This window comes from Vidua chalybeata, chromosome 26 (assembly GCF_026979565.1).
Source record: "Vidua chalybeata isolate OUT-0048 chromosome 26, bVidCha1 merged haplotype, whole genome shotgun sequence".
Classification (NCBI taxonomy): domain Eukaryota; kingdom Metazoa; phylum Chordata; class Aves; order Passeriformes; family Viduidae; genus Vidua; species Vidua chalybeata.
The window spans coordinates 1,107,300-1,135,293 of NC_071555.1; the positions used below are offsets into that span (position 1 = coordinate 1,107,300).

At 58.5% G+C, this 27,994-nt stretch overlaps 1 protein-coding gene and 2 long non-coding RNA genes across 3 annotated transcripts; 1 reads left to right on the plus strand and 2 right to left on the minus strand.

Moving 5' to 3' along the window:
* Positions 1-395: 395 nt before the first annotated feature.
* LOC128800402 (uncharacterized) lies at positions 396-1,593 on the minus strand. Its single transcript, XR_008434966.1, has 2 exons — positions 1,503-1,593; positions 396-799 (listed from the first exon to the last, which is right to left on the minus strand). It is a non-coding gene; the product is annotated as an uncharacterized LOC128800402 (long non-coding RNA).
* Positions 1,573-2,769, plus strand: LOC128800403 (uncharacterized). The gene is made up of 3 exons (XR_008434967.1): positions 1,573-1,662; positions 2,347-2,531; positions 2,684-2,769. It is a non-coding gene; the product is annotated as an uncharacterized LOC128800403 (long non-coding RNA).
* On the minus strand, positions 2,528-27,723 carry LASP1 (LIM and SH3 protein 1). Its single transcript, XM_053965534.1, has 7 exons — positions 27,528-27,723; positions 22,021-22,115; positions 12,611-12,695; positions 7,784-7,891; positions 6,337-6,487; positions 5,702-5,802; positions 2,528-5,194 (listed from the first exon to the last, which is right to left on the minus strand). The coding sequence occupies exons 1-7, from the start codon at positions 27,594-27,596 to the stop codon at positions 5,021-5,023; spliced, it is 783 nt and encodes a 260-aa protein (XP_053821509.1). The 5' UTR covers positions 27,597-27,723; the 3' UTR covers positions 2,528-5,020.
* Between the last annotated feature and the right edge of the window lie 271 nt (positions 27,724-27,994).

Consider the following 27,994-nt stretch of genomic DNA (forward strand, 5'->3'; position numbering starts at 1 on the left):
GGAGGGCAGGGATGGATGCAGGGCTTCAAAAAAGGACAGGAAAAATCCTCCTGATGCCCCAAACACCTCCCCACGCATCTCCAAGGGAGGAAAAATGAAGCTCTGAAATGTTCTTTCCATCCCACAGAAATTTCCATCGTGCCAAAAGTGTTCCTTTTCCTATCCAAGGCCTCCTGGAGCTTCCCCAAACACCAGGGAGGGACCTGAGAGAGGGGTAGGGACGCTCAGGGAGGGGACAGGCTGGAGCAGGGGGACACAGAGGTGCCTCGGGCTGGATTTCGGATCTTTCAGCATTCCCGGGATGCCCTGGATCCCTCTGCACTCCCGGGCTTTGTCCCTGGAGCCGCGTGTCCCCCACCCCCATCCCTGCAGTGACACCAGGGCCATCTTCCCTCTCCTGTGGCATTCCTCTTTATTCCACTCCCTGAACATGGCTCATCAAAAATAGAAGCCACTTCCTAAAATTAAGCCCAGACGAGCGGCCTCGGACCGAGGGGACACGACACAAGCGGGGGGACAGGACCCCTCTCATCCCCCTGGGGACACCGCGTGCGTTACCGGGAGCATCGCAGGTCCCGGCGGCGGGAAGGACACGGGTCCTGACAGGGGGAAGGACACAGGTCCTGACAGGGGGATCAGCCGCGTCCCGGCAGCGGGACAGCCCCTCGGAGCCCCCTCCCGTGTTCCCCCATTCCCGTCCCCGGCCCCGCCGGCTCCGTGACCGCTCCGTGCTCCGCGCCGGGCTCGCAGGGGTTAACGCTGTTCCAGAAGGCTCCGAGGGACGCGCACCGGGCGGAGGCTGCGGGAGAGAAGGAGAAAGGAGAGGCCGGTGTGAGCCGGGCCCGAGCTGCGGGAGAACCGGGATGGAGCAGCTCCGTGCGGGAGCTGCGGGAATAGAGCAGCTCCGTGCGGGAGAACCGGGATGGAGCAGCTCCGTGCGGGAGAACCGGGATGGAGCAGCTCCGTGCGGGAGAACCGGGATGGAGCAGCTCCGTGCGGGAGAACCGGGATGGAGCAGCTCCGTGCGGGAGAACAGGGATGGAGCAGCTCCGTGCTGGAGCTGCAGGGATGGAGCAGCTCCGTGCGGGAGAACAGGGATGGAGCAGCTCCGTGCGGGAGAACCGGGATGGAGCAGCTCCGTGCGGGATCTGCGGGGATGGAGCAGCTCCGAGCAGGAGCAGCCGCCCCCGGCCCCGGGAGCCTCCTTTGGCTCCTTGGGATGACGCAGCCGGGATCCCGCCCGGCCTCTCCCCGGAGCTGCTCCATTTCCCCCGCTCAGGAACCAAAGCCACCGGGCCGTGCTGCAGGAGCGGCTTTTCCAAGCGCGCTGATCAACCCGGCAGGGAGAACCCGGCAGCAGCTGCGCCGTGCCCGGGGCTGAGCGGCCTGGATTGTAAAATCACCCCCGCGTCCCCTCCAGCCCAGGCGGCCACAGCCAACAGCACCGACCCCCAACCTGCCCCCTGCCCCCCCCCCGGCACTATCCTCCCTGGAATTCGCACCTGGAGGGGCGAGGAGCTCACCCGGCCGCCTCTCGGCTGGCGAGGCCGCTGCTGAGCCGCATCTTCCTCGGCGGCGGCTCTTCAGAGCATGTAAATGATGTAGGACAGGACCACCAGGCCGATGATGGCGAAAAACATCAGGATGAAAATGTCCAGCATGGTGAGGGAGGGAGGGAGGGGGTGGCGGAGCAGGGGCTGCGGGGCTCCGGGAGGGGCTCGGGGCTCCGGGCAGGGCTCCGGGAGGGGCTCGGGGCTCCGGGCAGGGCTCTGGGGCTCCGGGCAGAGCTGCTGGGCAGAGCCGCCCCTGCGTCCTCCCCTCCCCGCCCGAGCGCGGCTCGCTCCGCTCAGGATGCAGAGACGATGCCGGAGCTGATGGAGCCGCGTTCCTGGGGGGGATGAAGGGATAAACCCCGGCGGCAGCCGGGCCCAGCCCAGCCCCGCCGCTCGGGGCCGTCTGTCCCCGCGGGGGTTGTTCTGTCCCAAAGCGCTCCCCACTTCAGGGGGTGCCCACGGGGATGTGTCCCCCCCCCCCCCGTCCGCAGCTGGGAACGGGCCCATCCTTTGGGGAAAGGAGGGAAAATGAGAAAATGAGCGCGGCCCCATCCTGAAGTCACCTTGGCTGGAGCTCCTGGGGTGCCCCAGCACCGCCCTTCGCCTTCCCCGGCACTGCTGCTTTGTTTTCCTGGCTTTTTTTACCGGAGCTGTTGATGAACAACACCCGTCCCTACACACCCGCCAGATGTTTATTAAACACCGCTGGAAATCCCACCTGCATCCCCAGGGCTCCACGGAAAGCCCTCGGCTGAGGTGGGGGCTCCAAAACACATCCCTGGCCTTTCCAAAGGCAGGCGAGGAGCCCAGGAGCTGCAGCCCAGGAGGATCCCCGGGGATGCCGGCGTGTCCCAGGCTCAGGGGAGATGAAAACCCCAGCTCTGGAAGCTTCCCTGTCCCCTCCCCAGCTCTGGAAGCTTCCCCGTGTCCCAACCAAGCAGGAAAAGCGGCCGCAATCAAAGCCAGCACAATCAGCAGGTAAAAATTAAACTTTTATTTTCAATCCAAGAGAATTGGTCGGGTTGTTCCATTCCGTGGTTTTTTTTTTTTTTTTTTTTTTTTTTTTGGATAAAAAGGCCAAATAACTTTTAAATTTTTTTTTTTTTTTTACTGGTGGGTGCTCAACCCAGGCAGGAGGACACAAGGACAAAACCCCAAAAGAGCGACGGATCCCAAGGAAAACACGTTCTAAGCTCAGCACTGAGACACAGCCAGGGAAGCTGGGATGGACGAGGTCTATTTTACACGTGATGAGAAGCAATTATTCAGCTTTTTAATTGTTCTTCCTCCTTGTAATTTTTTTTAAACTCTTTTATTTATTCATTTATTTTAAATACAGGTTCAGGTGCTTTTCAGCTATGAAAAAAAAAAGGCAAAAAAGTGCATAAAGTTGAGAGAAAAGGCAGAAATCAAGCAGTAAGAGGTTTGTTTCCCATGGTGGGGGTGAAAGGGGCACGGGAGGGGAGAATTTAGGGACAATGGTTCCGGGGGAGGATTAAAAAAAGGTCTGTATCCCAAAAGGGAATTTCCTGTGTTATTTGGTCCATTAGAAAAGGATTTATTCACATTGATGCTCCCCCCATTCCCAGACAAGAACGTGATTAAGAAGAGGATTTAGCAGGGCGAGGAGGCTCCCCCTGCCCTTGTGCTCCCTGTTTTAGCACCAGCCGGGATTCCCACCCCGGGCAGCCCATCCTGGCTGCTCCTGCCCCGGTGTCACCCCGAATCCCTGTCCCCATCCCACCGCAGCCGGAATTGCCTTTTCCCGGCGGGTCTCCGCCCCCGGCCCCGCTGTCCCCAGTCCCAGCCCCCGAGGAAGGGAGGTGTCCCCAAGGGCGCGGCCCCGGCAGGACCAAGGAATGTCTCACTCGGCATTTGGTCCCTCATTCCCGATTTTCCTGCGGGAACAGCAAAGGTGGCGCTTCCCCCTGGGAGCCTCCCGGCCCCACAGCGCAGCCAGCACGGGGACACCGCTGCTGTCCCCGGGTCCTGGCAGGGGGACACCGCCGCGGTGCCCGGGTCCTGGCAGGGGGACACCCCCGCTGTCCCCGGGTCCTGGCAGGGGGACACCGCCGCGGTGCCCGGGTCCTGGCAGGGGGACACCGCCGCGGTGCCCGGGTCCTGGCAGGGGGGCACCCCCACTGTCCCCGGGTCCTGGCAGGGGGACACCGCCGCTGTCCCCGGGTCCTGGCAGGGGGACACCGCCGCTGTCCCCGGGTCCTGGCAGGGGGACATGGCTGCGGTGCCCGGGTCCTGGCAGGGGGACACCGCTGCGGTGCCCGGGTCCTGGCAGGGGGACACCCCCGCTGTCCCCGGGTCCTGGCAGGGGGACACCCCCGCTGTCCCCAGGTTCTGGCAGGGGGACACCGCTGCGGTGCCCGGGTCCTGGCAGGGGGACACCCCCGCTGTCCCCAGGTTCTGGCAGGGGGACACCCCCGCTGTCCCCGGGTCCCCGCTCCTCACTCCCTGCTCGGTTCCAGTTTGTCCCGATCCCGCCCCGAGGCCTCCGGAGCGCGGAGGAGAAGGGGGCAGGGACGTGCTCGGTTTTGGTCCATGACGTGATCCCAAAGTGGTCCCAAAAAGCTGCCACCAGCGCTGGGAATGAGGTGCGGGGTGGCTCGGGGTGCCACAGCACCTAGGGGACAATCACCCCGGGCGGGCCCAGAGGGGTGGCAGCACTCAGCAGCAGCAGGAGAAAAACAGGAACATTGTGGGTGGGGGTCCCCAGGGGACCCCCAGACCCCAGCCCAGAACGAACTGGAGCTCTGGGGGGCTCATCCCAGTCTGGGGGGCTCATCCCAGTCCGGGGGGCTCATCCCAGTCCAGGGGGCTCATCCCAGCCCAGCCCTCCAGCCAGAGCAGCCGCCCCCAGGAAAAGCCCCACGGCTGCTCTGCAGGGCTCGGGACAGCCCAGCCCGAGGCAGGAGCAGCCAGAGCTCCTCGAGAGCTCGGAACGCCAAGCAGAGAGGTTTTGCTGGGGGTTTGAACCGAAGCTTTCCTGCTCTGAGCACTGAAGGGAGCGAGGGTGGGCGGGAAGCAGCGCCGGGAGCAGCTGCGGGATGAGCCGAGCAGGGGGAGCTGCCAGCCCTGCCAGCCCACCCCGAGCCCCGGGCACCCTCGGGGTGGGCACCCTCGGGTGAGCCCCCCTCGCCTCTCCCACCCCACAGCGGGAATTTGGTCCTGACGTGGCCTCTCCCTCCCTTTCCTGGGATCCCGGTGGCTGCGGAGCTCTCCCTGGCCGGGAGGGACAGGGGGGACAGAGGGGACAGGGGCAGGAACGCCTTGGGGCTTTGATCCCCAGCCCGCACAGCCCCGCAGCCCCCACGGGGCCACCACGGAGCAGAACTGGCGAGAGAAGCCGGACCCAGAGGGGACACGGGGACACGGCTCCGAGGGCGGAGCGGGCGGGGAGGGGACAAGAGACGCACACACGGGGAGGGGACACGGGCGGGGCCGTGTCCCCGGGCTCAGATGGCCTCCACGTAGTTGGCCGGGAGCATGCCCGTGTCCCCCGTGCGCTCCACCGTGCCGTACATCCAGCCGTCATCGATCTGCTGCACGTTGATGATGGTGTCCCCGTCCTGGAAGGACACCTCGTCCTCGTCCGCCGCGTTGTAGTCATAGACGGCACGGAAACGCTTCTGTGGGGACACGGGGACATTGTCACAGCCCCAGGGGACACGGGGGTGGGTCATTGTCACAGCCCCAGGGGACAGGGAACAGCCCCAGGGGACATGGGGGTCACTGTCACAGCCCCAGGGGACACGAGGGTCGTGGCACAGCCCCATCCTGGGGACAGAGGGGTCACTGGCACCTTTGGTCCTTCCCCAAGGCCAGAGGGGTCACAGCCCCTCCCCAGGGACAGGCTCGGAGCTGGATCTGGGCAGTTCCCAGTGCCCAAACTGAGCCTCCAAACCCCCCAAAACCGAGCACCCAACCCCCCAAAACTGAGCCTCCAACCCCCCAAAACCGAGCACCCAACCCCCCAAAACTGAGCCTCCAACCCCCCCAAAACCGAGCACCCAACCCCCCCAAAACTGAGCCTCCAAACCCCCAAACCGAGCACCCAACCCCCAAACCGGTTTCTCCTGGGGCTGAGGGAGCACAGGGACCCCCGGGGTGGGAGTTGGGGGCTGGGCTGAGCTCACCCCCCCTCCGGCCGGGGCGCTGCGCTGGGACGAGGCCGGAGCCGCCGGCTCCTTGTAGCCGTAGGACTGGGATGGAGGCGGCTGCTGCTGCTGCTGGTAAACTGGGGAGGGAAAGGGAATGAACTGGGATGGGAGGGACAGGGGGTCCATGGAGGAATGGGGATCCTGATCTGGGATGGGGAGGGACAGGGGATCCTGCACTGGGATGTGGGTGGATCCTGCACTGGGATGTGGAGGGAAAGGTGGATCCTGCACTGGGATTTGGATGGATTCAGTCACTGGGATTTCAGTGGATCCATGAACTGGAATTCAGCTGGATCCTGCACTGGGATTTGGATGGATCCAGGCACTGGGATGTGGCTAGATCCTGCACTGGGATTTGGGTGGATCCATGAACTGGGATTTGGGTGGATCCTGCACTGGAATTTGGGTGGATCCTGCACTGGGATGTGGCTGGATCCTGCACTGGGATTTCAGTGTATCCCGCACTGGGATTTGGGTGGATCCTGCACTGGGATTTGGGTGGATCCTGCACTGGGATTTGAGCGTATCCCACACTGGGATGTGGTTGGATCCTGCACTGGGATTTTGGGATGTGGGGGATGCAGAGCAGCCCCGGGGCTGTCCCCACCCACCTGTGGCTCCGGGCTGGCCGTGGTGCTGCTGCTGGGGCTGCTCTGCTCTCCGGTAGCCGCCGCTCTCCTGGGAATTGCGGCGCTCGGGCTCCGAGCCCTCGCCGGGGCTGGGGCCCATCCGGCTCCGCTCGAACTCCTCGTGGTACTTGATCTGCAGGGAGGGGGGCACGGCTCAGAGCTCGGCCCTGCCGCAGCAGCTCCTCCCAGGGGAGAAGGGCTGGGACACGGAAACGGCCTCAGGGCAGGCTCGGATGGGAAATTGGGGAGAATTCCTCCCAAAAAGGGAGTCAGGGCTGCCCCGCGGAGCCAGCGTGCCTGGAAGGGTTAAAAAGCCCACGTGGGCTGCTGCTGAGGCAGTGCTGGGCTCATGCTGGACTCGGTGGCTTTTCCAGCCTGAAGGATTTCGGGATCCTGCATCCCCTCATCCCAGCTCGGCTCTTTTTGCCACCCCAGGAAATCCCGGGGGGCTCCTTCCCCACCCCCCAGCACGGGGACACCTGCCCAGAGCACCCCGAGGCACAGAGGGGACAGGAGGAGCTTTCCGTGCCCTGGGGGTGGGCTGAGGAATTGTTCTGGGATGAGACTCAACCCCCAGGAAAAACCTCCCATTCCCTGCCCGGGGTTTGGTGAATCCATCACACCCAGGGGGATGCAGGGAGCAGCACAATGGGAGCAGAAAAAGAGGGAATAAAAATCCCTCTCCCACCCTGCTGGGGCTCCCTGGGTTTTTGTGTGAGCTCCGGCCGTGGCACCATCCCCCCCCATTCCAAGGAGCAGCAGCAGCTCCCAGGCAGGCTCTGTGTCCCCTGGGCAGGGAGGCTTGGGGATGGAAAAGCAGGAGCAGCTCAGGGAGCAGCTCAGGCAGCGCCCAAGAGGCTCCTCAGGGAGAGGAGTGACAGAGCAGGGAGAGCCCAGCAGGAGAAGCCAGCCCTGCAGCTGCAGGGGAATGAGCTCCCTCCCTGGCTGGGAGATTTTGGGCAGGGGCAGCCACGCCCACTGCTCCTGGGGATCCCAGGGCATCCCTGAGCCTCCCTGTCCATCCCAGAGCATCCCTGAACATCCCAGAGCCTCCCTGTCCATCCCAGATCCTCCCTGCCCATCCCAGCACATCCCTGTCCATTCCTGCCCATCCCAGAGCCTCCCTGATCCTCCCTGTCCATCCCTGCACATTCCTGAGTACCCCTGAGCCTCTCTGAGGATCCCTGCAAATCCCAGAGCCTCCCTGACCATCCCAGACCCTCCCTGTCCATCCCTGAGCATTCCTGAGCCTCCCTGTCCATCCCAGATCCTCCTTGTCCATCCCTGCCAATCCCAGAGCCTCCCTGTCCACCCCAGAGCACCCCTGCCCATCCCTGTCCCTCCCAGGACTGCAGGAACCCGTGTCCCCAGGCTGTTTGTCCCCTCCCTGCTGCCCTGGAGGTCACAGCAGGGGCGAGAGGCCACTCACGTTGCTGATCTGGTCCTGAGTCTTCCTGATCCTCTGCAGCTCCGGGGTGTCGGCCACCACGCTGAAGCCTTTCCCCTTGTTCTTCTCAAACTCCTCCTTGTAGCGGATCTGGGGGCAGGAAAAGGGATTGGAACAGGGCCAGAGGAGGGACAGGGCACAGCTGGGCCTGCCCAGCCCCCACTGCCACCCACCACGGCTTCCCTGGGGGAGCAGCTCCTGCCAGGGCTCCTGCCTCGCTCAGGGGCACCCCCTGTGCATCCCTGAACTTTCCTCAGCATCCCTGAACATTCCTGAGCATTCCTGAGCATCCCTGAACATTCCTGAGCCTCCCTGAGCCTCCCTGAACATTCCTGAGCATCCCTGAACATCTCTGAGCATTCCTGAGCATCCCTGAACATTCCTGAGCCTCCCTGAGTCTCCATGAACATTCCTGAGCTTCCCTGAACATTTCTGAGCCTCCCTGAACATCCCCAAGCCTCCCTGAGCCTTCCCAGGGAATTCCTGAGCATCCTCGAGCATCCCTGCCCATCCCTGAGCCTGCCTGCACATCCCTGAATACCCCTGTGCCACCCTGTCCATCCCTGCACATCCCTGAACATCCCTGAGCCTCCCTGAACATCCCTGAGCCTCCCTGAACATCCCTGAACATTCCTAAACATCCCTGAGCCTTCCTGCACATCCCCAGTGAATCTGGTTTTTCACCCTGCTGATGTTCAGGACACAGGAATTCAGCCCTCAAAACCCACCTGGCAGCATCCCCATGACAAGGACAAGAATAATTTAAGGAATTAATTAACCCCACACTTCATTTTCCTGGGGGAGCTGCTCCCTCTGTGCCGTGACTCCGAGTGCATCCGTGAGTTATCCAAAGGGAGCCAGAAAAACCCTGCAAAAAACCCTTCACACATCACACCCTCCCCCTTTTTGTCCCCAGCACCGAGGTGACACTGCTCCCAGAGGGGCTGGCACAGCAGGGACAGGAGTGGCACTGCCACCCCCACACGGGACCCTCGGGCAGGAAGGGCCGTGCCCAAATTCCCCCCCCGGGAAAGGCTCGGAAAAGGAGCCCCAGGATGGGAACCTGCAATTTCCCTGCCACACGTGGGCTGGGAAGAGCAGCCTGTGGGCACCAGGGTGGCACTTTGGGGACACTTTTGGCCTCACAGGACATCATTATCCAGCAGCTTCCCGTGAGCGGAACGGGAGGCGCCTCCTCGGGGACACAAATAGAGGGGACAGAGGAGTGGCACGGAACCACTGCTGCCACCCACCCTGTGCCTGGCACCCTGCCCCTGCAGGTGCCCAGTGTCCCATCCCTGTCACCGTGTCCCTGTCACCCATCCTTGCAGCTCCTCATCCTTGGCACCCCATTATTGTCACCCACCCCTGCCACCCCACCCCTGTCACCCATCCCTGTGGGTGTCCAGGACCCTGTCCCTGCCACCCCACCCCTGCAGGTGCCCAGTGTCCCACCCCCTGTCACCCATCCTCGTCACCCACTGTCCCATCCCTGCCACCCCAGTGTCCCCGAGCCTGGCAGGCCCCGGGAGCTGGGCACGCCTGGCACAGGGGCTGTGGTGACCATGGAACAAGAGCCACCCTCCCTGCAGGGCCGTGCCCCACCCAGCTCCCGAGGGGCTGCGAGTCCCCCCGGGCCAGGAGAGCCCAGGCAGAGCTCAAACCCCAGCCCAGGCAGAGCTCAAATCCTCCCAGGCAGAGCTCAAACCCCAGCCCAGGCAGAGCTCAAACCCCACCCAGGCAGAGCTCAAATCCTCCCAGGCAGAGCTCAAACCCCACTCAGGCAGAGCTCAAACCCTCCCCAGGCTGAGCTCAAACCTCAGCCCAGGCAGAGCTCAAAGCCGAGCCCAGGCAGAGCTCAAACCCCACTCAGGCAGAGCTCAAACCCCACTCAGGCAGAGCTCAAACCCCACCCAGGCAGAGCTCAAACCCCACTCAGGCAGAGCTCAAACCCCACTCAGGCAGAGCTCAAACCCCACCCAGGCAGAGCTCAAACCCCACTCAGGCAGAGCTCAAACCCTCCCAGGCAGAGCTCAAACCCTCCCAGGCAGAGCTCAAATCCTCTCAGGCAGAGCTCAAACCTCAGCCCAGGCAGAGCTCAAACCCTCCCAGGCAGAGCTCAAACCTCAGCCCGGGCAGAGCTCAAACCCTCCCCAGGCTGAGCTCAAACCTCAGCCCAGGCAGAGCTCAAACCCTCCCCAGGCAGAGCTCAAACCTCAGCCCAGGCAGAGCTCAAACCTCAGCCCAGGCAGAGCTCAAACCTCAGCCCAGGCAGAGCTCAAACCCTCCCAGGCAGAGCTCAAACCCCAGCCCAGGCAGAGCTCAAACCTCAGCCCAGGCAGAGCTCAAACCCTCCCCAGGCAGAGCTCAAACCCTCCCAGGCAGAGCTCAAACCTCAGCCCAGGCAGAGCTCAAACCCTCCCCAGGCAGAGCTCAAATCCCTTCCCAGGCAGAGCTCAAACCCTCCCCAGGCTCTGCTTTCATCACCAACACCCCAGGAAAAGCCTGGAGACTCCAGCACTGGAGCAGCAGCAGCTCCGTGGTTGCCATGGAAAAGCCACGGTGTCCCCCTTGTCCCTGTCATCCCCTGTCCCTGTCATCCCCTGGCCCTGTCATCGCTGCGTGGACACAAATCCAGCCCCAGGCTGGGCTCAGCTCTGAGCCTGAGCCAGGGATCTGCTGGGCCGCTCCCAGGGGGAAGGGCTGGGAGAAAAGCTGAGCTTTGGGGACAAAAGCTGAGCTTTGGGGACCCCGTGGTGGCCCCGGCCCCGCTCCCCCATCCTCCCCCTCCTCCCGGATGCATTCCCATGGATTGGCTCCTGGCACTCTCAGGATAATGGGAAGAGAAGGAAGAAGGTCACAGCATCCTTCAGAGCATGGCAGGCAGGGATCTGATCCCAATCCCAAAAACCGACTGGAAACAGCAGGGAAAACCCCAGAAAACAGCACAGGGAAATCCCAGAAAAGAGCATGGAAAAGCCCAGGAAACAGGACAGGAAAACCCCAGAAAACAGGACAGGAAAATCCCAGAAAATCCCACCCCATCCCGAGCTCTCCTCACTGACAGGATCACCTCTGGATGGGATTTTTGGGCTGGCATCAAAGCTCACCCACGGCTCAGGAGATTCCAGAGCCCAGGAAAACGTGGAATTGTTATGGCTGGAAAAGCCCCGTGAGCTCAGAGTCCAACCCTGCCCCCATTAACCCACTGGGGCTGGCTGGGGACATTTCCAGAAATCCACACTGCCCCGGGCAGCTCCTTGCAATGCTGGACATCCCTTCCAGTGAATGCTTTTTCCCTAAAATCCACCTTAAACCTTCCCTGGAACGACCTTCCTCTCATCCTGTCAATTTGGGGAAAAGCCTGGCCCCCAGCTGGCTCCTCCCAGGGATTTGTGGGGATTGGGAATTCCTGATCCTCTTCTTCCAGAGCCTTTTTCCCATCTCCCTCAGCCTCTCCTGGTGCTCCAGCCCCTTCCCCAGGCAGGCTCACCCCCTCCCCATGCCCATTCCTGCACTTCCAGCAGTTTTCCTACCAAACTGATGCTCCCAGCCCTTTCCCCAGAGCTCTGGAGCAAAGGGAAATCCGGGATCACCGCAGGGACAATCCCAGGGCCACCTGCAGGGGACAAAGCAGGGCATGCCTGGCCAGCAGCCTGTCCCCCAGGCTCTGCTCTTCCCAGAAAAACCAGGAATTCTCCTCCAGGCCCTCTCCAGCTGTTTGTTTCTCCCTGTGAAATTTGGTTTTTCAGGAAACATTTGGAGGGTGCAGGTGGGAAATGGATTTGTAGGAAATGTTTGAAGCTTGGCAGAGCGTGTACCCGTGTGTAAACTCTGAGACAAGAAACGTTGGCTTTGGGAATGTTATGGAACAGGATTAGGAACAGAATATTGTTGAGAGAGAAATGAAATTAGAAATAAGCTTTAAAGGAGGGTTTTGCAAATAAGGCTAGGTACTTTGGAGAAATAGAATTATGAAAGATGTGGTAGGACTTACAAGGGGTAATTTTAGATTGTTGGTTTTAAGGTATTTATTTTTTTAGTGTGGTTAAAGTTGATAGATTAAGAAATGTTTATATTGTAATTAGGAGATAGTTGGCTTCTGATCTATATATGAATTTATATTCTGATTTACATGGATTATACCATCTGTCTCACCCTTCTCATGAGACTGAAAATGGAATAAAAGTTTTTAAAACACCTCTCAGTTGCCCCATCTCTGGGCCAGAAAAAGGCCTAATGCAACAGGTGCACACCTGTCCAGGTGAGGATCCTGCCCTTTCCCACCTGGAATCCAGCCAGGAGAAGGCAAATGGGAGTGGGAGAGGCAGAATCCCCCTCTGGGAACAGGGGTGAAGGGAACAGCAAACACAGGTGAGGCCTGAGAGGAGGGAGCTGCACCCCAAACCTGCCTCGGCCTTCCCTGTGGGAAGCACCAGGGCTTGGGAGGGGTTTGGGAAGCAGCCAGAGAATCATGGAATTGTCAGTCATGGAGTTCCAGTTGACTTGGAATTGTCAGTTCCAAGGCTGGGAGGGCCCCTCAGGAGAGAGAATGCAGAGAAATCCCAAAATATGGAACCCTCCGAGACAGAAACACAACAGGGAAAGGTCAGGGTGGGATTTTCCCATGGGAATTTGGGAATTTGAGGAGCACCCAAAGAATCCTGGAACTGTCAGGGCTGGAAGGGCCCCTCAGGAGAGGGAACGCAGAGAAATCCCAAAATATGGAACCTTCAGAGACAGAAACACAACAGGGAAAGGTCAGGGTGGGATCTTCCCACGGGAATTTTGGGAATTCGAGGGGCTCACCTGGCTCTGGAGCTCGCTCTGCTGCTTTAGGCGCAGGTTCTCGGGCGTGTCTGCCACCATGGTGAAGGATTGCTTCGGGTAGTGTCTGCCGAGGGAAGGACAGGGTTAATGCCACTGTCCCCTGGCCCCACCTGCCCAGGTGCTCCAGCACAGCAGAGCAATTCCCACCCTGGAATTGTGGAGTTGTGGAATTGTGGAATCTTTCAGGCTAAATTCCTCAGCTGTCTTCCCAAAGCTGGGGCTCAGCACTGGACACAGCACTCGAGGCGTGGCCCCAGCAGTGCCAAGGACAGGGGAGGGATGAAGGGTGACCCCCCCCTGCTCCTGCTGGCCACTCCATCCTGATCCATCCCCACCCTGCCAGCCGGGATCTCCCATTGCCATGGCAACCGCATCCCTGCCCATGGCAACCGCATCCCTGCCCCGGGCACTGATAACGCCGAGCAGAGCAGCCAGGCAGAAATCCAGCCCTGTGGAGCTCAGGAGGGCTGGGAAAGGCAGAAATCCAGCCCTGTGGAGCTCAGGAGGGCTGGGAAAGGCAGAAATCCAGCCCTGTGGAGCTCAGGAGGGCTGGGAAAGGCAGAAATCCAGCCCTGTGGAGCTCAGGAGAGCTGGGAAAGGCAGAAATCCAGCCCTGTGGAGCTCAGGAGAGCTGGGAAAGGCAGAAATCCAGCCCTGTGGAGCTCAGGAGGGCTGGGAAAGGCAGAAATCCAGCCCTGTGGAGCACAGGAGGGTTGGGAAAGGCAGAAATCCAGCCCTGTGGAGCTCAGGAGGGCTGGGAAAGGCAGAAATCCAGCCCTGTGGAGCTCAGGAGGGCTGGGAAAGGCAGAAATCCAGCCCTGTGGAGCTCAGGAGAGCCGGGAAAGGCAGAAATCCAGCCCTGTGGAGCTCAGGAGAGCCGGGAAAGGCAGAAATCCAGCCCTGTGGAGCGCAGGAGGGCTGGGAAAGGCAGAAATCCAGCCCTGTGGAGCTCAGGAGGGCTGGGAAAGGCAGAAATCCAGCCCTGTGGAGCTCAGGAGGGCTGGGAAAGGCAGAAATCCAGCCCTGTGGAGCTCAGGAGGGCTGGGAAAGGCAGAAATCCAGCCCTGTGGAGCTCAGGAGGGCTGGGAAAGGCAGAAATCCAGCCCTGTGGAGCTCAGGAGAGCTGGGAAAGGCAGAAATCCAGCCCTGTGGAGCTCAGGAGAGCTGGGAAAGGCAGAAATCCAGCCCTGTGGAGCACAGGAGGGCTGGGAAAGGCAGAAATCCAGCCCTGTGGAGCTCAGGAGAGCCGGGAAAGGCAGAAATCCAGCCCTGTGGAGCTCAGGAGAGCCGGGAAAGGCAGAAATCCAGCCCTGTGGAGCTCAGGAGGGCTGGGAAAGGCAGAAATCCAGCCCTGTGGAGCTCAGGAGAGCCGGGAAAGGCAGAAATCCAGCCCTGTGGAGCGCAGGAGGGCTGGGAAAGGCAGAAATCCAGCCCTGTGGAGCTCAGGAGGGCTGGGAAAGGCAGAAATCCAGCCCTGTGGAGCTCAGGAGGGCTGGGAAAGGCAGAAATCCAGCCCTGTGGAGCTCAGGAGAGCTGGGAAAGGCAGAAATCCAGCCCTGTGGAGCTCAGGAGGGCTGGGAAAGGCAGAAATCCAGCCCTGTGGAGCACAGGAGAGCTGGAAAACCACAGGAGGAGGAGGAGGAGGGGATTAAAAAATAACCCAGACAACAACAAGCAGCCCGGCTGGATTGAACGCAGCGCCGTGTCCTGCTCCAGCCCAGCCTGGGGGAGCAGCAGCCAGCCAGGGATGAAGCTGGGATTAGGTTTCCTTTGGATTGTGAGGAAATCTCCCAAGGATTTGAGGCAGCTTTTGCTCAGCCCTGAGTCAGCAGGCGGGAGGGATCCGTCTGTGCCGGGTGTGGGATGAACAAAATTCGGGATCCTCCCCCGGGATTGGGAACCCCAGCTCCTGGGGGCTGCTCCCTGGGGAGGAGGCATCCCAGAGGCATTTGGGAATTTGGGATTCAGGATCCTCCAACAGGACTGGGCACCACTTTTTCCCCCAGCTCCCTGGGGAGGAGGCGTTTCAGCCCTTCAGGAATTTGGGATTCAGGATCCTCCCCAAGGATTGGGCACCACTTTTTCCCCCCCCAGCTCCCAGGAGCTGCTCCATGGGGAAGAAGCACTCCAGAGGCATTCTGGAATTTGGGATTCAGGATCTTCCACGGGACTGGGAACTGCTTTTTCCCCCCAGCTCCCACGACCTGCTCCCTGGGGAGGAGGCGTTTCAGCCCTTCAGGGATTGGGGACAGGATTGGGGATAGGACCTGGGATCCAGGGTGGGACCCAGGTTTTGGTGGGTGCTGGGTTGGTGCTGCTGAGGCTGCTGCAGTGCCCAGGGGGGGTGTGAGGAGCCCAGGGCTGCTCCAGCACCGGCCAGACACGGATTATCCCAGGGATTGATGGAGAGGAGCCAACAGACTGCAGGGGGGATTGGGTGGGGAACCTCGGGGTCTCTCCTCACTGCTGGCATCCCTCCATCCATCCCTCCCTGCAGTCTGCACACAATTCCCTGCTGGAATTGCTGTCCCGTGGATCCCAGGGACACACAGGGATGGAGGAGCAGGAAAACCCTCCCTGAGCTGCAGCTCCACAGGATCCCGGGTGGGTGAGGAAACCTAAGGAAAAGCCACCTCTGGATGCAGCTGGAAAAGTGAGGGGAGACTCCTCAGGGGCGGCAGCTCCGATCTCAGTGACAGGGACAGCACAAGGGAAGGGCTGGAGCTGTGCCTGGGAGGTTCAGGCTGGATTTTGGGAATTTTTTTGTCCCCCCAGAGGGTGCTCAGGCACTGGAACAGCTCCCCAGGGAATGGGCACAGCCCCAAGGCTGCCAGAGCTCCAGGAGGGTTTGGACCATGCTCTCAGGGACAGGGTGGGATTTTTGGGGTGTCTGTGCAGGGCCTGGAGTTGGATTGATGATCCCTGTGGATCCCAGAGCCCCAGGAATGTTTGGACAACACCCTGAAACAGGCTGGGATTGCTGGGGGTCCCTTAAACTCAGGATATTCCAGGATTCCACACACAACAGCGCAGGGCACGGCAGGGACCCCAAACACCCCCAAAACCCCACAAATCCCCACCAAACCCTGGCCCCTGACCAGCAGGGGAGCCCCGGGGGCCCAGACCAGGCGGCTTCTGTGGCGCTGCTAAATCAGGTCAGAGGAGGCTGGCGCCGGCATTAGGGGCGGGCTGAGCCCGGCAATTCCCGGGGATGGAAATTCATCCCGGCAATTCCTGGGGATGGAAATTCATCCCTCAGAGCCTGGCAATTCCCGGGGAGTGGGAATTCATCCCGGCAATTCCCGGGGATGGAAATTCATCCCGGCAATTCCCGGGTGTGGAAATTCATCCTGGCAATTCCTGGGGATGGAAATTCATCCCTCGGAGCCTGGCAATTCCCGGGGGGTGGGAATTCACCCTGGCAATTCCCGGGGAGTGGGAATTCATCCTGGCAATTCCCAAGGGGTGGAAATTCATCCCTCGGAGCACAGCAATTCCCAGGGGATGGAAGTTCATCCCTCCAGGAGAAGGAGAGGGCTGAGAGCACAGCAATTCCCAGGGGATGGAAGTTCATCCCTCGGAGCCCGGCAATTCCTGGGGGGTGGAAATTCATCCCTCCAGGAGAAGGAGAGGGTTGAGCCCAGCAATTCCTGGGGGATGGAAGTTCATCCCTCTGAGCCCAGCAATTCCCCAGGGGTGGAAGTTCATCCCTCCGGGAGAAGGAGAGGGCTGAGCACAGCCATTCCCAGAGGGATGGGAATTCATCCCTCCAGGAGAAGGATCCAGCTGCTCCCGGCAGCCCCCCGGCCACCATGTGGTAAAGGGCTCATTTGGGGGCCACCAGCAACTCCTGCACATCCCCAGGCAGGGAGGGAAATTCCATAGGGATGTTGGGAAGTGAATCCAGACCTTCCTTCCCACAGCAGCACCGTGCCTGCTTTCCATGGGATCCCTATTCCCCGTGTTCCCACCTTCCCTGCCCCACAGCAGGAGAGAATTTCCAGATCGAGGTGAATCTCCCAGCACTCGCACCCCATTCCATCCCAGTCCTGCCCTAAAAGCAGCATTTCCCCCAAAACCTCCCATCCCAAGCAGCAGCACTTGAGCTGCTCCCTTTGGAGCTTTTCCCAGGCTGGAAATGAGGATAAATCCTGGAACACCACTAAAAACTCCTGGGAGTGCAGCCTGGCATGGCCCAGCTGCTCTCCAGAGACAACTGATGGAATTTGGGAGCAGACTCTGCATCCCCAGCACGGCCCAACCCCGAATCTGATCCCAAAAAAACGCCAGGGATGATGTGACAGCCGCCAGTGTTTGGAAAAACCTCGGGAGCTCCGAGTGTTGCTTATATTGAGGCTTCAAACCAGATTTTGGCAGACTGGTCCATCAAGGAGCAGCCCTGGATTCAAACATTCCCTGTGCCTGCAGCTCCCAGGGGTGACAGCCACCCCCCAGCTGGGGCAGGGATCCGGGAACCCTTCGGGAAGGATTGGGCAGAGGAGATTTGAACAAAGGAAGCAACTGGCTGTGCTCTGCCAGGAGGCTCCGAGGTCACATCCTGCCTCTCAAAGGGCTGCTGCTCCTGGGGATGAGCTTAAAACACAAACGGAGCCTTTGTCAGCACCGGAATCAGCCCCAGCCCGCAGAGATCCCACCGGGAATGGGCGCAGGGGAGGGCTGGGATCCTGCCAGGATCCCGGGATGGCTGGGGCAGCCCTCCTGGTGCAGAGAGCCCAGCAGCAGCCTGGCACAGGATTTCTCCAGGATTTGTCCCAATGTCCCAGTGCCAGGGCTGCAGGGGGCAGGAGAGGCCAATGCCATGGCCAGGCCAATCCCAAATCCAGGAACCACAGCAGATCCTTGGGATCCAGCAGGGAAACAACCCCGATCCCAAATCCAGGAACCACAGCAGATCCTTGGGATCCAGCAGGGAAACAATCCCAAATCCAGGAACCACAGCAGATCCTTGGGATCCAGCAGGGAAACAATCCCAAATCCAGGAACCACAGCAGATCCCTGGGATCCAGCAGGGAAACAATCCCAAATCCAGGAACCACAGCAGATCCTTGGGATCCAGCAGGGAAACAATCCCAAATCCAGGAACCACAGCAGATCCCTGGGATCCAGCAGGGAAACAATTCCAAATCCAGGAACCACAGCAGATCCCTGGGATCCAGCAGGGAAACAATCCCAAATCCAGGAACCACAGCAGATCCTTGGGATCCAGCAGGGAAACAATCCCAAATCCAGGAACCACAGCAGATCCCTGGGATCCAGCAGGGAAACAATCCCAAATCCAGGAACCACAGCAGATCCTTGGGATCCAGCAGGGAAACAATCCCAAATCCAGGAACCACAGCAGATCCCTGGGATCCAGCAGGGAAACAATTCCAAATCCAGGAACCACAGCAGGTCCCTGGGATCCAGCAGGGAAACAACCCCAATCCCAAATCCACAAACAGCAGCAGATCCCTCTGATCCAGCACAGGAACAACCCCAATCCCAAATCTAGGAGCAGGAAGAGATCCCTGGGATCCAGCAGGGAAACAATCCCAAATCCAGGAACCACAGCAGATCCCTGGATATTCACATTTGAGCCCTCATCCGGGATTTTCCAGGTGGGATTTGTGCTGCACAGGGGGATCTCCCTGATCCCTCAGCCTCAGCACAGCGAGTTTAATATAAAATATATCTTCAGATATAATATTTACTTTAAAAAAATTTATATATTTTATAAATAAATACAGTTCTATATTTATAAACTAGATGTCTATACCTATAAAATCTAATTTTATATATTTATAAAATATTATTATGCATTTATAAAATATGATTATACATTTATAAAACATACGCTAATCTATTTATAATATATAAGTTAATATATTTATAAAACAGATGTTAATCTATAATATATATATGTTAATCTATTTATAAAATAGATGTTAATCTATTTATAATATATATGTTAATGTATTTATAAAATAGATGTTAATGTATTTATAAAATAGATGTTTAATATAAAAATCTCTATAAAATGTGTCTTTGGGAGCAGCTGGAGCCTGCAACTCCAGCCTTGCCTGTCTCTTGTATCCAACTTTTCCCCACTTTTCATCTGGAAAAGCCTCAGGTTTCCTTGGATTTTCCCTTCTTCCACTTCCAGCTCAGTCCAAGAGTGCAGCCCAGCCCTGAATGTCACTTCCAAGTGAGCCACCAGTGCCACCAGTGCCACCAGTGCCACCAGTGCCCAGCTGGAGCCAAGGAGGGGACAGCGAGGGGGGTGGGGACTGTCCCATCTGCCTCCAGGCCATTCCCAAAGATTCCTCCCGGATTTATGGCTGGGGCAATGGCAGGGCTGGAGGAAGCCCAGCCCTCTTCCTCCTGCTCTCCCAGAAGAAAGAAACTCAGGAATTTGGCAGGGGCCCAGGGCTGGAACAGAGAGGAGCCTGTTTGGAGCAGCAGCCTCTCCCCTGCCAGGATAAACGTTGCTTTTCCACCCCCTTCTCCCAGCACGGAGGATCCTGCCCCTCCAAACCCGGCAAATTTGGGAATTTCTTTTTGTTTTTCTGCGCTCTTCCCGGGATGTCCCCAGCCAGGCACATCTCTCCTGCAGTTTCTGCTCTCCCAGGATACTCCTGGGAGCAGCTGAGAAGGAACCAAGCCCAAATCCAAGCCTGGAGTTTTCCCGGCTCTCTCCACATCTCAACCCCCGGGAAAATCCTCCGGGAACTCCCAGCTGCTCCCACTTCCCCTTTTGGTTTATTTTAGACAAGGAAAATGGGAAGAACAAAAGGGTTTTGGGGGCAGTTTGTGTGCTCAGTGCCGGGCTGGGAAGGGTTAAAGCAGCAGCAGCATCAAAGGGAGCCCCGGGAGAGGGGGGTGAGAAGCAGGGCTTGCGCAGACTCCTTGGAATGTCAGGAATTTCCCATTATTATCCCACTTCCCCGGCAGGGAGAGCGCAAGAACAGGACCCTGAGCCTGGGGATGGGCAAATCCCACGGCCCAGGGGGGAAAGTTTTGGGTCAGGACACTCGGGACAGCTGGGGAGGGGCTCAAAATCATCACCCCCAAAGGCAGAGCCCGCCTGCCTCAGCACAAACATCCCCCCCCTCAAAAGACCCCAAAATTTCCCGCTTTCCCCCCAAAAGATGGAGCTCCAACGGTGCTGTTCGCCCACAAAAAAAAAACAAAAATTATTTTCAATCAGTTCTTTGCATTGTCACCCTGGGGGAGACCCCAAGAAAAGCCATTCCCTGCCCAAATTGGGATTTAACAGATTTCCCCTCAAAATTCCTCTGGATTTTGGACGAGCCACAGCCACCCCCAGCAAAAACCACCAAAAAAAAAAAAAAGGAAAAAAGAAAAAACCCCACGGAAATGGGAGGGTCTGGCCAAGCCCAGCTCTCACCACTTCTCCTTTCCGTGGAACTCAGAAAAGTCAAATTTAAAGAGCAAAAGTAAAAACTTACAGAGAGTAAAATCAGGAATATTGGGAAGAAATCCCTCCCTGGGTGTAAGCCTGGTTTTACACCAGTATTAACTGGGGTGTAAGCCTGGTTTTACACCAGTATTAACTGGGGTGTAAGCCTGGTTTTACACCAGTATTAACTGAGGTGTAAGCCTGGTTTTACACCAGTATTAACTGGGGTGTAAGCCTGGTTTTACACCAGTATTAACTGGGGTGTAAGCCTGGTTTTACAGCAGCACTAACTGGGGTGTAAGCCTGGTTTTACACCAGTATTAACTGGGGTGTAAGCCTGGTTTTACAGCAGCACTAACTGGGGTGTAAGCCTGGTTTTACACCAGTATTAACTGAGGTGTAAGCCTGGTTTTACACCAGTATTAACTGGGGTGTAAGCCTGGTTTTACACCAGTATTAACTGAGGTGTAAGCCTGGTTTTACACCAGTATTAACTGGGGTGTAAGCCTGGTTTTACACCAGTATTAACTGGGGTGTAAGCCTGGTTTTACACCAGTATTAACTGAGGTGTAAGCCTGGTTTTACACCAGTATTAACTGGGGTGTAAACCTGGTTTTACACCAGTATTAACTGGGGTGTAAGCCTGGTTTTACACCAGTATTAACTGGGGTGTAAGCCTGGTTTTACAGCAGCACTAACTGGGGTGTAAGCCTGGTTTTACACCAGTATTAACTGGGGTGTAAGCCTGGTTTTACACCAGTATTAACTGGGGTGTAAGCCTGGTTTTACACCAGTATTAACTGAGGTGTAAGCCTGGTTTTACACCAGTATTAACTGGGGTGTAAACCTGGTTTTACACCAGTATTAACGGGGGTGTAAGCCTGGTTTTACAGCAGTATTAACGGGGGTGTAAGCCTGGTTTTACACCAGGATTAACTGGGGTGTAAGCCTGGTTTTACACCAGTATTAACTGGGGTGTAAGCCTGGTTTTACAGCAGCACTACCTGAGCCTGAGGCTCCTCCAGGCCAGGCCTGCCCTCCCTCCCGGGGCGCTGTGGGTCAGTGGGGCAGAGCTCCTGGGGGGCTCGGGGTGCCCCCAGAGCCCGTCCCAGGCTGGGCACGGGGCTTGGAGAGGGGAACATGCAGGAGACCCCACAGGATCCCCCAGAAAATCCCCCACAAAATCCCACAGCAGAGCCCACAGGAGATCCCACAAAATCCCACAGCAGACCCCACAAGGATCCCCCATGGCAGGAACCCCCACAAAATCCCACAGGAGATCCCCCACCAGAGCAGGAGGAGGATCCCCCCACAAGAGAGACCCCACAGGAGGATCCCCCACAGCACAGGAGAGGCCCCACAGCAGGAGAGGAGGCCCCAAAGGAGATCCCACACAGGAGGGTCCCACAGGAGGAGATCCCCCACAGGAAGGGAACCCCCACAGGAAGGGATCCCAAAGGAGGAGATCCCCCAGGAGATCCCAAAGGAGGAGATCCCCCACAGGAAGGGATCCCAAAGGAGATCCCAAAGGAGATCCCCCACAGGAAGGGATCCCAAAGGAGATCCCAAAGGAGATCCCCCACAGGAAGGGATCCCAAAGGAGATCCCAAAGGAGATCCCCCTCAGGAAGGGATCCCACAGGAGGAGATCCCCCACAGGAAGGGATCCCCCACAGGAAGGGATCCCAAAGGAGGAGATCCCCCAGGAGATCCCAAAGGAGGAGATCCCCCACAGGAAGGGATCCCAAAGGAGATCCCAAAGGAGATCCCCCACAGGAAGGGATCCCCCACAGGAAGGGATCCCCCACAGGAAGGGATCCCCCACAGGAAGGGATCCCCCACAGGAAGGGATCCCACAGGAGGAGATCCCCCCAGAAGGGATCCCCCAGGAGGAGATCCCCCCCGAAGGGATCCCCCAGGAGGAGATCCCCCCCGAAGGGATCCCCCGAGATCCCCGGGCCGGCACTCACGCGTTGCAGTACGGTTTCTTCTCGTAGCCCTTGTAGTTCTTCATGTTCAGGGTCATCTTGCAGGTCTCGCAGTGGAAGCAGGATTTGTGCCAGAACTGCAACACAAAACCCCAAGCATGAGCAGCAGGGACCCCAAAACCCCGCTGGAGCCCCACAGCTCCCAGTTAATCCCAGGACATCGGGATCTTCCTGTGCTACAAAAATGGGATTTCCGAGCTCGTTTTCGGGTATTAAGAAATATTTTGGCTCCACAGAGCTCGGGACCGGTCAGGAAAGGGGAGCACACATCAGGATCCTTCTGGATAAAGGGGAAAAAAAAAAAATTGGAAGGTTGGTTAAATGAGCACAGGGAATATCCTGGTTAATTTAGGATCAAATCCCATCTCTCCTGATCTTCCCAATGCATTTATCCCAGCCAGGGGAGGTTTTTTTCCCCTTCCATAAATCCAGGAATTCATGGATAGGAAAAGTTCCTCCTGCGAGCGACACCTCAGCAGAGGGAGCAGCTGTGTTTGAAGGTTCAAGGCTGCTGCTTTGGGTTTTTATTTTTATTTTATTGCTGCGCTCTGCCTGGTACCAGCCAGAAGAGCAGGTCAGGTGAGGCTGCACGAGCCAAGCAGGAAAAGGTTCTCATGGGAAGCAGACACGGATCCAAGGTGAAAGAGACACAAAATCCCCAAAAATCCAGACCCTGACCCCACACCCTGGGCTCTGACAAACCCTAAAAAAAAGAGTTTGATGGTTCTTTTTTTAGGGCTGCTCCTAAAGAAATTCTTCCCACCTGGCTCTGAGCTGGGAGGAGCCTGAGGAGAACAGCTCAGAGCTGGGCTTAAAGGTCGGATTTGGTGATCTGGGAAATCTTTTCCAACCCAAATTATTCTGATTTTGTGATTCTGAGGCGGCACAGACCAAGTTCAAAGTCCGCTTTTCCACGGGGATTTGTGGGCTCTGGCGGGAATTCCCAGGGCACAGAGAGGAATGGGAATTTCCTCCTGGAGCAGGGGAAGAGGGAAAGCACAGCCTGGAGCAAAACCTTCACCCCTGGCAGCCAGCTCTGCCCTAGGGCGACCCCCTCAGCTCCCAAACCACCCCAAAAAATCAGGGAAAGCTCCGCCAAAAGCCCAATTAGCAGCACCAAGCACTAATTAGAGGACGGGCAAGCGTCCTTTGACACTCAGCCAGGGTGCCCAGCTGCTGCTTCTTGCTGGGATTTCCACTTCAAAACCTCCAAGAAGCCGACTTCCCTCTCCAAGCCCAGCCTGGATCCGTGTCCCCGCAGGGACCAGGCCCTGCTGTCACCTCCCCTGGTGCCACACCCCGTGCACAAACACTGCCAGGCTCTGGGGAGTGACTCAGCCTGGAGAGGACAATTCCCCTCCTTTTTAATTGCTCTCAGCAATGGATTTGTTCCTCCCCTCTGCTCCAGTTCCTCCAGCTGGAGGGGCTTTGCTCCTCCGCCCCTTCCCAGCTTTTGGGCTCCTGCAGGATGGAGCAGCAGCTGGATCCTGAGTTTTTGGGGTTTGTGGGAAGTGCCAGGCTGTTGTGGGGGGGGTGAAGGGCCCCTTCCAAGCCCTTCCCAGCAGGGGCTGCCAGGGGTGAACTGAGAGCCAGCACGGCCCCAGAGCCTTCTCCCCAAGGAATGTCCCAGCTCCCAGGAGATCTGGCACAGCCAGCAGATCCCTGGGATCCAGCAGGGAAATAACCCCAATCCCAAATCCACAAACAGCAGCAGATCCCTCTGATCCAGCAGGGAAATAACCCCAATCCCAAATCCATGAGCAGTAGCAGATCCCTCTGATCCAGCAGGGAAATAACCCCAACCCCAAATCCATGAGCAGTAGCAGATCCCTGGGATCCAGCAGGGAAACAACTCCAATCCCAAATCTGGGAGCAGCAGCAGCAGATCCCTGGGATCCAGCAGAAGAACCCAAAACCCAAATCCACAAACAGCAGCAGATCCCTGGGATCAGGGAAACAACCCCGAATACCAAATCCAGGAAGAGCAGCAGATCCCTCTGATCCAGCAGGGAAAGAACCCCAATCCCAGAACCAGGAACAGCAGCAGATCCCTGGGATCCAGCAGCAGAAGAACCCAAATCCAGGAACAGCAGCAGATCCCTCTGATCCAGCAGCAGAAGAACCCCAATCCCAAATCCAGGAACAGCAGCAGGTCCCTGGGATCCAGCAGATCCCTCTGATCCCACTCCCAGCCCGGCTCTGTTCCCATCCCAGCGTATTCCCAGCACATTCCTGCCCCATTCCCACCAGGGATTGCTCAGCAGTGCCATTCCCAGCCCGAGGCTCTCCCCACGGGATCTGGGATGCCCCTGGAGCACTTTTTTGGAGCACTTTTCCCTGGCCCCAGCCTCGCTGCCACCGCTCTCGGGCTCACAAAGGGAGTGGAATTAATGCTGGATGCACAGAATCGAAGGCAGTGCTGAAGGGAGGCTGGAGCAGGGCTGGACACAGGGGACCAGCAGTTATTTCAGCTTCCAGGAACGTTCTGCTCGCCGTGGAAAGAGGACAGCATCCAAATGGGGTTTTAGAGGAGCATGAACGCCCTGTGCTTCCCAATCCTGAGCCTGGAGGTGCTCCCACATCCCAGCAGGCAGGATTTTATTTCTAGGTGTGAACACACATTTTGGAAGCTCTTCTGACCTACACATCCTCACTGGAAAATCAGAAATTTAAAGGAAAACAGCTCTAAAACTTCCCAGGTTATCCAGGTGAGTGGGTCAGAGATAATCCATGCTGGGGAAAGAAAGGATTCCTTGGATTTATAATCATGGAATGGTTTGGGATGGAAGGGACCTTCAAACTCATCCAGTGCCACCTCCTGCCATGGGCAGGGACATTTCCCACTGTCCCAGGCTGCTCCAAACCCTGTCCAGCCTGGCCTTGGACACTTCCAGGGGCAGCCACAGCTGCTCTGGCTCCCACCTGGCAAAGCCTTTGCTCCACACCTGGGGCAAACCCCACACCTTGGGGGCAAACCCCACAGCCTGGAGCCCCCAGGATTTGAGGACAACACCCAGAGCAAGCCCTGGGCTGGAGCAGACAAGGCCTGGGTGAGGCTCAGGGCCCTGCAGAGCTCAGGCTGAGCCCAGCCCAGCCCTCGGGTGTCACTTCCCCTGCGGAAGCCAGAGCCAGCAGTGGCACTGTCCCCGTGGGGGCAGGGACAGCGATGTCCCCTGAGCCACTCGGGCACCTCGGGGCTGTGGGGAGGGGGCCACGCTCCGCGTTAAAGGGGTGAGTTTTCCATAAATCCCAAAGGGAAGCGGAGTTTCCCTGGTTCTGGGGGCAAAGCCACATCTCAGCCACCCCAAGGCTGGGGCTGTCCCCTCCTCTGCCAGCACGGCCCCGCTGCCCTTCGGACTCTGCCCGGGGTGGCAGGGACAGGGAGAGGGACTCCAAGGGCTGGGAAAAGCAGGGCCAGAGGAAAAGCAGGGCCAGAGACATTCCAAGGGTCAGGAAAAGCAGGGACAGAGGAATTCCAAGGGCCAGGAAAAGCAGGAGTAGAGGAACTCCAAAGGCTGGGAAAATCAGGGACAGAAGAAAAGCAGGGACAGAGGAATTCCAAGGGCCAGGAAAAGCAGGGCCAGAGGAAAAGCAGGGCCAGAGACATTCCAAGGGTCAGGAAAAGCAGGGACAGAGGAATTCCAAGGGCCAGGAAAAGCAGGGACAGAGGAATTCCAAGGGTCAGGAAAAGCAGGAGTAGAGGAACTCCAAGGGCTGGGAAAAGCAGGGACAGAGGAAAAGCAGGGCCAGAGGAATTCCAAGGGCCAGGAAAAGCAGGGCCAGAGGAATTGCAAGCAGGAACAGAGGCACTCCAAGGGCCTGCCCAGGGTTTTATGGGAACTGGGGCAGCGTTCCGGGAAAAGGGCAGCCGGAGGCGCTCCGGGGCGGGCTGAGCCGCACCACGAGCCGGCCGAGCCTCGGCTTTTCGGAAGAGGAAGTGGGTGAGGAGCCCGAGGAGGACAAGATGGTGACTGCGGGCTCCTGCCCGCTCCCCACAGCTGGAACACAGCCCCCTCCTGCAGCTCAGGGAGCCCACGAGCACCAGGGAGCCACGGCTCATCCCCTTCCTTGCTGGCAATCCTGGGATCCCCCTTCCCTCCCGGGGCAGCCTCAATCCCAGCACTCCCTTTCCCTTCCAAATATCCCCAATCCCAGCACTCCCTTTCCCCTTCCTGTGAGCCCCAATCCCAACACTCCCCTTCCCTTCCAAATATCCACAATCCCAAACCCCTTTCCCTCCTAAATATCCACAACCCCAGCACTCCTTTTCCCCTTCCAGTTATTCCCAAACCCCTTTTCCTTCCAAATTTTCACAACCCCCAAACCCCTTTTCCTTCCAAATATCCACAACTCCCCAAACCCCTTTTCCCTTCCAGTTATCCCCCAACCCCTTTTCCCTTCCTGTTATCCCCAGTCCCAACACCCAGCGGCTCCTGGAGGCTCGCAGGGCGCAGAGCCACCCGCAGCCCCAAATCCCAGGATTTAGGGGTGATAGTTCAGCTCCGAGCCATCCCCGGCCTCAGGAAGAAGCATCATCCCTTAAAAATGCGAGCAACAGGGTCTGCCGGAGCTCAGGAATGCCGCTGGAGAGCGGAGCCTTCTTCCCAGTTACTTTTTTTAGTCCCTAAACTGGTTGTCCCAGAAGCCTGGGAGAGGAGGGGGAGGAGAGGAAAGGAAATCCCATGGGAAGAGCAGCGGGAATGGAGCCCCACCATCACCTTCCCCAGCTCCAGCTTCCACCAGAGCTTTGGTTTTGAGGGGAAAATACTCAAAAAAATATTCCGGGTTAAGGGAGGCAGCCCCGGAGTGTAGGGATGGGATTTTGGAACAGAGAAGTAGCAACTAGAATGGAAGATTTAGGGAAAAAAAAAAAAAAAAAAAAAAGGGAAAAAAAGCTCGATAATGGAAACCAGATGAGGTTCCCGGCTTCAGGGAAGCGTTAACTGTTGCTTTCCTTGGGCCTCCACACGGATGTGCTGCCTTTGAATGGGAGATATCGCAATAAAAAGAAATATTTGCCATGGAAGGAAGAGCTGGGGACGCTGCCGGAGCCCCCCCGGGCAAAGAGCTCCAGCCCTGTCCCCTCCCTGGGGACCCTCGGGACCCCCAGGACACGGGGGGGGGGGGGGGGGAGGGCAGCGTGGAAATACCCCCGGGAAAGGTGGGGGGAGAGACCCGGATTCCCTGGGGTCCCACCGCGAGGGGATCCAGCGTGGAAATACCCCCGGGAAAAGCCGGGTTTGGAGTGGGAAGCGCGGAAATATTCCCGGGAATCGGGCGGGGGGGAGAGCGCCCATAAGGAAGTGGAACCCGCGGGGGGGGGGGGTTGGAATCCTACCAGAGACCCCCCCCAAAATAACGGGATCCCGTGGAAAACCCCGCCGGGAATGGGGGCGAGGGGAAAATCCATCCCATCCAGAGAGGGGGGGGGGGGGGGGAAATTCCCAAATCCACGTCGCACTCCCCACGTGCGATCCTGCGGGACTCACCTTATCCAGGCAGTTCACCTTCTCCGTGGGGTACACGATCTTCCCGCAGCGCGCACAGTTGGGGTTCATGGCTGAAAACTCGCGTGGAGGGGAAGGGAGGGAGGGGGGAAAAGGAGGAAAAAAAAAAAAAATAAAATCACTCCCACCCTCCTCCGCCGCCTTCTTCTTCCACTGAGCCGCCGCCCGCGATGTCGCGACTTTAAATAGTCGGGAAGGGGGAGGAGGCGGTGGGGAAAAGGAAAGGGGAGGGATCGCGGGGGCGGGGGCGCGCCCCTACGCGTGCGCGCACACGTAACGCGCGCGCGAGCGGCGTGCACGCCCCTCGGGGGGCAGCGCCGAGCTGAGACACCCCCAAAAAGGGCGAAAATCGGCGTGAAAACCGCAAGAAAGTCACATTGAGGACGCAGCGGGATTCGAACCGGCGGCCTTCGGGTCCGCAGTGCCGCTAGGGCGGACTCCTGGCGGGA